Source organism: Hylaeus volcanicus, chromosome 1, assembly GCF_026283585.1.
Source record: "Hylaeus volcanicus isolate JK05 chromosome 1, UHH_iyHylVolc1.0_haploid, whole genome shotgun sequence".
NCBI lineage: Eukaryota > Metazoa > Arthropoda > Insecta > Hymenoptera > Colletidae > Hylaeus > Hylaeus volcanicus.
Window position 1 is genome coordinate 4,510,934 of NC_071976.1, and position 9,407 is coordinate 4,520,340.

The following is a 9,407-nucleotide window of genomic DNA, read 5'->3' on the forward strand; positions in this document are numbered from 1 at the left end:
TTGAAACAATTACTCTAACAGTATACACCAACACTTATTCAAATAATGTATTACTTGGAAAAATACTTGATCCAAATACATATAAAATACGTGTACTTCGGATTGCAATTCTGATAAAAAAGACATTGCGAAATTGTAACTTGCATCAAATAATTTAGTTCCTGTCCGATCTAGACGAGGATTTTGCCCGTCTTTGAGGATAGGGTTGGTTGATACAGTAAAAGAACATTACTTACATAGCGCCAACGTATAGAGCGTCCCTCTTACTATCCAGGTACAGTGTCCTGTAATACAGCATCCCGCAGCTGAATTCCCTCACGTGTTCTGAAAGCAAAAGTAAACAAAGAGATTAAACGCTATGTAGCGAAGAGTGGACACTAGCAGCGGAAATTCATTTCTCGAGCACGACCGTTCTGCCTGGCTGGCTGACGGATCGTTAGATTTTCATTATGACTTTTATAATAACGCCCGCTCCGCCCTGTCTCTCTCTGTCCTTTTTATTTGTCTTGTCTCGGGCCCTGTTTCGTTCGGATGTCGTTTGTTCTCACGTCGACCCGTTGGCGTTGGTAAGCCAGGCAAAGTCAACCAGCAACTTATGTCGTCGCGGAAACTCGTTGGAATTACACAGCACGTAACCTCGCTGTCGATGTCTCCCGTGTCATCGATCGCGCGATGCTTTTGTTGTGGTATGAGAGGGTTACGAAACGTGTCGAATCGTCAGGTACCAAATGAACAAGAATTGGTCGAAACGCGGAATGGGAACTTATAACCGCGGAATGAGAATAAAAATTTATGTTTTCCAACTCCGAGGAGAACGTGTCGCGAATTATGATTTTATGTCATTTGATCGGAAACCAAGTTCTGTTCAATATTGGAACACCTCGTCGACTTGGAAATAGAACTATGTTTCGTTAACAAAAAACTTTTTCAGCATTTAATTGAACCTTCGAGTCATTTCCATCAATGTACTTCGTAGTAGCTATATTTAACTCAACATGTTCAATAATGTTTATAACGTGCTAGAATTTAGAAAATTGAATAATCTCTAAACTGTAATCGTTCATTAAAATTTAATGTACGGAGTTTCAGTTTTCATCAAATTTAATGACTGTCATAATTCTAAGGCAGCAACTACGCGAAAGGGTAGACTCAGTATCACGTGAATTTAGACGGGAAAATGTGGAAACTAAATCCTGTATAATCCTATATTCTATCGTAAATCCTAAATCCTATATTCGTTTAAATTTGTTGAAAGAATTAGGAAAAATGCAGATACAAATTTCCTTTCGATTTGATAAAGAGTTTAAAAATGCATCACTCACTCGGAAGAATTATGTTTCTCGAAAACCGTTGGCTTTCGAGTCGAGCGTTATAAAGTGAGCGGTTCGTAGCTTCCATCGTGTCTCATGTAAATGAGTGACGCTATAAAACCGCAAGAAAAGCGTCAAAATTTAGGAATGGCGCTGCGCTCGAAGCATCGTAGATTCGGTTTGTAACGACACGTGGAAGGAACTCGTAATTTTCCTACTTCCTGTTCCCTTGGAAAAGTAATGTTACGCGACACTTGGTCTTACTGTTCCTCGGATCGTAAATTCGAGGTAAGTTCAATTTATGAGCATGCACGAAGATGCGTTTCTTAATAAAAATTTAACTGCATCGTCGAAGAAAGGAAAGGAAGGAGGTGTTACGAGGAAGAAAGGGGAATTATTTTTACTTTTGTTCTTTGGTTACGTCATGAAAATATTATTAAAGTAACGGTATGTGTTAAATGTCTAAAAATATAAGCGAACTTCGAACGCGCGAGGGGCCTAGATACGAATATAAATCGTCAAAATTACCACGCAGGGTTCGCAGCGCGGGAAGCTTCGAATTATACGATGCTAAAAAATTGGATTCATCCTCCTCACTTTCCGCTCCTTATAAAGAAAAATATCGAATGGATGCGCGTTCGCGAGCTGAGAGCACGCGGCTATTTTTCACAACATTAAGTCAAGCCGGCAATCATTTAGGAGCGCCACGGTGCAGAGTTTCTTTCGGGGGGATGGAAGTCGACGAAGGGGTCGTTCGTGCACCGGTACAGCCATCCTCGCCTCGTGGCTCCACTGTCTCATCCCCCTTTTTCTCTCGCTCCATCTCGCCGGCCGACACTGATCTGCTTAACATATGAAAGAAAGCCGCCCTTTCCTAAATATACTCGTTCTCCACTCTAGACTAACAGCGCGCGAACAATACTATATTTTATACGGTATCAGGAGGGGCTGACGTCGAATGAAAGGGGTTCCTGCCGCCCAAACACAGCCAGAGCCTCTTTTTTCTCTCTTTCTCCCGCATGTTTACACCGGCACCGCGATTCAAGCCAAACTTCCACCTCTCTTTTTTCAGCCCTCGGCCACGAAACCCATGAATGAATGCAAAAACCTGATCTCTCGCTTTATCTCACGACGGAGTGCCGTATCAACGCGCCTATCCCTATCCCTTTTGATATGGGCCTTACTCGAAACCCGCTACGAAATGCCCAGCTACGCGTTCGTTGGCTTCGTGCGAACATAGCAAACTGCAAGTGATATAATCGCGCTATTGTTGCCTCGGCTTAATGAGGCGGACACTCGTCGCGGTTGGTAGATTACGTTGAATGATGAGTTCGGATTTTATGGAGAGTATAGGAAACCCCATTGTGAGCAGAATCCACTTGTCGTGTTGGGTCGGGAGAACCGTTTCATTCGTCCGTTTCGAACACGATGCATCCTTTATTGTTGCATTTTTATTTAAATATATAATAACCGCTCGTGAACTCAACGTTTCGCCAACCAAACATTTTTCGACAACTGCGTTTCATTTACATGGTTTAATTTAAGCTTTTTGAAATGAAAATTTGAAATAATACTTATCGTGCGTCTACAAAATAACTCGACGGTGGAATTTCTTGAAATCTCACGTTGTAATTAACTTGCAGTCATTGCAATAATATTCAGTAATAAGCTCATCGATTGCGATTAACGGAAATTGTTAAAGCAGGCTGTCGACGCGTGTCAACTGTTAATGACTGTTTTACAAGTTACCAAAAGTTATAAAAATACAACATATTAATTTCTTATCGAATATATGAGCCGTTCACAGTACAAATCGACTGACTCCACTTTTTGAAAAATCTTAAATAAAGGAAGTAAAGGGAATTTTAGAAAACAATGTACGTTATTTCATCGCATTTAATCGATTTGGGCTCGTATTAATTACATGATTCAAAAGCTACGCTATTTAAATCTCCTGATCTTTGTTTCCACATTTTGCAACGAAATAGCTTCAAGTACAAAAAGTTAGAAACGAAGCTGCCATTTGTATCTATATCTTCTCCTAGTAGAGAGAAACTTGCACCTGTTTGCTAAATCGGCGCGTAAAGGCCGCGAACCAGAGAATTCCGCGATCACTTAAGGGGCGGGGAGGAAGGGATTGAAATTTATATTCGCTGGCATATACGACAGTTTGTTTCTCGAGGTCGTCAACGACGTCGTGCGTTTATCGCGCGCGTTATTCTGATTTTATTCTCGCAATAAAATCGCATCGCCTCGCGCGCATGGAAGATGATGCCTGCACCTGCTGCTCGTTCGACCAGTTGATATAACTATCGGGACCTCGTTCGTTTCAACGGATGACGCGTCTATTTTCTACGTGCCGTAAAATCGTTCACTTCAATGATCCTCGCGGTTGTCGCCTTTGGTCGGGCAAGCAGAAGAATCGGCTCTGCTAGGGGAAGGTGGTTCCAGCATTGAGAGCGACTACTCTCTTAAATCCTTTGCTACTTTCATTGAATACCGTCGCACTCTGAGCTTTCGTGTTCCCTGACCGTGGAAGAAGAGGTCCGTTTTCATGTGAGACCAAGTCGTGACTTCTAATACTGCGTGACGTACAGCTATTGCCACAGAGATGTAACTCTCACATAAGCTGCAAGTGTGTTATTCAGAAGTAAAGATTTTACTTATATTACAGAGAGACATAATACACAGAGTGTTCGGTAACTGGTGGTTCAAGCGGAAAGGAGGTGGTTCTGCACGAAAAAGTGGTCGAAAATGTAGAATAAAAATTATCCTCTTGATCCATAAATAAAAATGTATGCAATTTATCGCTAATTGAACAGTCTTTCTAGATAGGTTAAATAACTCCCCGCGATGTTGTTGGTATTTGCACATCGCGATGGTTGAGAGTCGCTGTTCATTGAGACGCCGTTCGACCGTAGGACTGTGAAATTAATTTTACGTGCGGACGAGAGACAAAGCGACGCGGCAGTTCTAACTTCTATTTCTGTCTTCCATTCACGAGCTATTGGCTGCGAGAGGCACGTCGTTATTTTCGCGACCATCTCGCTCGTTGGCGACACAGCTCGTTCGAAGGTTGAAATTTCTGGTACGCGATCGGTGATCGTACGATTCACGCGACTGATTTGTAAATGAAGGTTAAGAATGTTTGTAAGAGATTGGACGTTACTTGAGCTCGGTAAAGAGTGAATGTTATTCAAATTTTGTTCAAATGATATTTGAAGGATCAACGCAAGTCAGGAGAGTAATTTGCAAACAAATTAATAAAAGGACAATGTTAGTTACGCGCAAGCAAATTTTCATTTATATTTTGACTCTATTTATGAATATTTCCTTGCTCGTTACAGGTATAATAATATTAAAAAAAAAGAATATAGTAATAACGAGATATTTCTCACTACGAATACAATGGAGAACTGATCATTCTCGAGGATTATTACCAGATAATTTATTTCAATCGCAGATCATTATTTTTCGAAAAAGCATACATGTGCCGGAAGTGAGGATTTCGGATGAATTTTTAAATAGTTGTATAAAACTTTGGCGAGTGAAAAAATATAAAATTCTGTTTGTGCTCTGTACTCGCGTGCATCCTGTAATCAGCCTCACTGCTCGATGAATCGTGGCCATTCATAGAAAGCATCTTCTAAAGTTATATACCCGTCGCTCGAATGTACAAATAATCGTTGACGTTCTCTCTTTGCGTGTAGTACGTGAGCGCTGCGCTGTTTACGTATTTACCGAGACGATAATACACTAAGCGCGAAATGTAAATCACTAATTGCCAAATATTTGCGTATCACAAGTATGTTCTCTCGTCGAATCCGCTGCGAGCGTTTAGAAAGCTTATAATCCGCGTAGCTCTAATAATGACTGAGTCAATGGTGGTCCAAATTTGTAATCCATGCGATGAGCATTGGTTTATCAAGCAGTACTGTGCAATCATTCTTATGAAAAGAGTATATATAACCTTTTCAACCTAGAATCAGTTATTTTTAGTTAAATAAATATATGTACATTATAATTTAAAAATAATTACTGTACTAATAATAATAATAATACTATAATAATAAATAATCTTAACGAACTGCTTGTTGTGCCGTTGTGCGTCGTTGCATTAGAAGTATTTAGCATGTATAGATACTTCTATGACGAAGGTAAAATTGTAAAACTGTGACTGAGAATTAGAAAGATAGATGATTGAAGATTCAAGAAAAGAACAAAAGAGCAGGCGAGTCCTGGATAGTAAAAATCCCCACGTTCGTTGATTTTACAAAACTGTAAATACGCAAACAAATATCGGATGGAAAATATGTCGATTGCACTCTCCCAAGCAGAACAGTCCTAGATTCCGATGAAAAAACCAACATCTTTATTAAATTAAAATGCAAATCACCCTCTAACTCATGTAAATCGTCGATTAGGCTTTTGTACTTTGTCAACAGCCACTAAAGTCAATTATTTACCGTAAATTGCCTTTGAGTCGTCGAAAAAGTTCCTTAGGTATCGTGGCCCGATAAGATCCGTTCTCGAGGGTTGTTAACGCAGCCAGATAACGCTTAACGACTCCGGGACCGGAAGCTATCCATTCGAATTCGGTGGTTCCGGCAGCGGGTTAATTCGTTTAAACAGTATTTCTCAATTAACCATGCCGATGTCGCGATTCCCCGCGTTTTCCATTGCTATCGTAACCGCTGCGAGCGTTGAAGGCGTATTCGTTAAGCTCGATATAAAGGGAGGGGCTGGAAGAGAGAAGGGTATTAAGATCGTTAACCTAGACAAACGAGATGTTATCGTGAAAACGCAGACATTTTATCTTCTCTGCGACCCCAAAATGTGTGCCGAAGGGATTTTTTTATCCTTAAAAGGCGACTGAAGTTATCGCATTATTCATTAGCCTCGCGTACGCGTTCATGAACCGACGAATGATGGATGATGGATGCTCGAGATTGTAATTAATTACGTAATACACGCGTGACATGATTAACACGCAAGCTTGCGTTTGTCTACCTGTAGTTTGCAGGTAGCAACACATGCGTAACATGATTACATAAACAATTGTAAACTCGTGTTTATAAAATATTAAAGTTATGAAGTTTTTAGTCCTTCGTGAAAAACTTTTGGAGACAATTAGAAATATTTATGGGTGGAAGAACAAAATTTTAACTATTATGCTATTGTATTTGCATAATGTTAGAAGCATTTTTACAAGTTTCAAAAACATTACATTTACAACTGTATGTATAGAGATTGTATCAAAGTTAAAAACATAAGTACTTTATTCCAGTATATAATTTTTTTTGCTTGTAGAGATTTCTCATCCTCCTCCTGATACTGTTCAGTTTATTAATGTAATTCCTTTCTTGAAATAGTAAATGTTACAAACCCACGCTTGACCTTTGTTTACATGTTATCCATAATTGTCAGTTTTCCAAATGAAAAAATATTACGGATATTTTAGCCCTAATGCTACGCGAAGAATCACAACAGCTATGCTGCAGCTAAGTAAGGGCATTGAAAATAATATTTGAGTGAATTGCGTGCACAATAGACGACAGAATCGATTCGTTCTCCCGCGAGACCGATTCTCGATCCGTATATCATTTAATCATATTCTTCTAAATTGTTTATGAATGAAAACAAAAAATATTATCCTGTAGCTTGTGCTGGTTCCTCCGATAACGATGAAAACGAGCGTTCATGAATTTAACACGATGAGCGAAGAGAAATAGCAATCTCGCTCGCCCCAATTCCTCTCGAAAGTTTCTTTCAGCCAACAGGCTACCCGAGAGAGTAGGGGAAATCCAGGTACGAACAATCAATATCTACAAAAAGCACAGACGAAGTTTCTCACTCTCCAATTTCAAGAAGCTCGAAGCGTTTCGTCGTTGTCGCGAGGGAATTCGTCAAACCGACGTAAATTTGCGCGACGTGTTTTACTTTTACCTTCGTTAACGAATACTCGTGCGCCGCGTATATTCGATACGTTGAAAATGCGCGACTTGTTGTATACGTGCCTACGCGAAACACTTTATGAACAGAGGTCGGTCATTACTTGTTACCGCCGAGGAATTCGAGTACTTTCTGCTCTAATTACGCGACCCTCATCCCTCGTCCCGCGTGTCTACCGCTCGAACAATTTCCCCGCCTTCCTTTACTCGTTGCCAACGAAAACCAACCATGAAATCGACGTTTCATTCAATCTTCGCGGAGTCGAGAATGATCCATCGTTACGAATAAATTCCAAAAGTGTACAATCTGACTTTTGTTGATATCGAAACACTCTCGATTCTAAAAGAGATTCATATTATCGGGTTGACTCCTGAATAACTTTGATTGTAGGTAATAAATAATTATGCTTTCGGGGAATAAATAAGAACAAGTGCAACTTGCTAAATAGGAACAAGTGATAATTAACTGTGGTGTCTATACAAATTATTGAGATTTATTATTTAATAATATATTTGGAAAGAAATTGTAAGTTAACTGTATTAGCCAGAATAAATATTTTCCAATTTAAGAATTAACATAACTTTGACATACCCATTAGTTATACTTTACTAAAAGTATTACAGAAAAGCTGAAGGTTAAGGAACTCTGGATTAAACGAAAATGAATTATCCTTTTACTATCAGTCTATGTTTAAACAGTCGACGTTTTACAAGTTTGCGGATCGTTGAAAAATCGTGTAATCTGTCTTCGAACTTTTTTGCGAGGCGGATTATGAAAACGTTCCCGTGAATTTCGCGGAAAGCTGAACGCTTCGAAATCGGAGAAATGTCGGACTCGTTACAGGGTTAAACGCAATCGTGCAATCGAAATGAAGTTGCCACGATCATTTCACAGCCGAAATCTGGGTCACATTATCCCTTATGTGGCAAACGATATCGCGTTTAATTCGCAGAAACGCTTCCGAGATTTGCATCGAAGAATCCGATTTGTCGCTGCGTGCTTCGCGATTGCGTTTTCTAATTGAGAACAATTTTCCAGAAAGATTACAAGAAAGAGTTTTTGTTGAATAATTGTAATTAACGTCTACTGTGTCGTCAGTTTATTGTTCAAGTCATACACCAGGTAGCAATCATCTAGCAATTCCTTTTACTGTAACATTTCAGATATTCCGAAATAAATTAATGCGTTACTTTACTTGATCTTATTACCAAACAACTTTAATTTCTTCGAGAAAGAGAAAAGTTGTAAAGGAATAAACTGAACAAGGACAGATCAAGTAATAACTTCTAGTAATTATTATACACCGATCTATGTATTTAGTAAAACAGTTATTCCAAAATTCCAAAGAATGCATCTCTCACACCAGTTGACAATCGCTACTACACAAAATGACAAACTAAACTCGAACCATTTGCCGATTTCATTCAAGAATAAACAAATGAGATAATACGCGGACCCACAAAGCTCGATGTATCCTTTCTCGTGTAACCGAAATGAACAGTTTCCACGTATGGAAAACGTGACGGAAAATCGCGGATATCGAGCTGGCCGATTTAATCCCACGGTTACAAGGTAATCTGAAATCGAGCCCAGCGATGAAACGGGCGAAAATACCGTGGCGACGGACGAATGCAAATCGCGAGAAAGGAACGCGAAATTATGATTCGTGGAACAATGCTCGACAGAATTGAATTCGACGGCACAGTGGGGGCTCGAACAACGAGAAAAATAGAGTCGCGAATGTAGGTGAACGGGGACAACGGGGATATCCGTAAGTTTCGTTTCTACTTGTCGATATGGCTTTCTCGAACAGCTCATTTCTTCGCGAATCGTTTCGGGATAAGCGCGATCCCCGGAGCGTGCTTTCGATTCAATAAAATGATTCGTGCACGTGCTAACACGCGATGGAGTTATGACTTGCAGTGATATTAAAATCCTCGCAGCCAGTAGGTGTGCTCTTATCTATACTATTTGCTATTGTAAAACCAAGGGTAAAGTAGATCATAGAATCTATATTACTTCGCTAATGAATTGTCATTGATTAGTCGGTGGTACTAAAAACCTATGTATTGAATTAATCTTATAATTCACTTTTATTTGTATTATTACTTATTACTCAATTTATTTTTCTTCTTTATAAATATA

At 39.5% G+C, this 9,407-nt stretch overlaps 1 protein-coding gene across 2 annotated transcripts in view; it reads right to left on the reverse strand.

Annotated features, from left to right (window-relative positions):
- LOC128884582 (semaphorin-2A) overlaps positions 1-9,407 on the reverse strand; it is a 313,381-nt gene that overhangs the window by 68,889 nt on the left and 235,085 nt on the right. For both annotated transcript variants that reach the window (XM_054138056.1, XM_054138054.1), the window contains exon 2: positions 237-324. In XM_054138056.1, the coding sequence (XP_053994031.1) occupies positions 237-324 (88 nt within the window). The remainder of the gene's footprint in view (positions 1-236; positions 325-9,407) is intronic.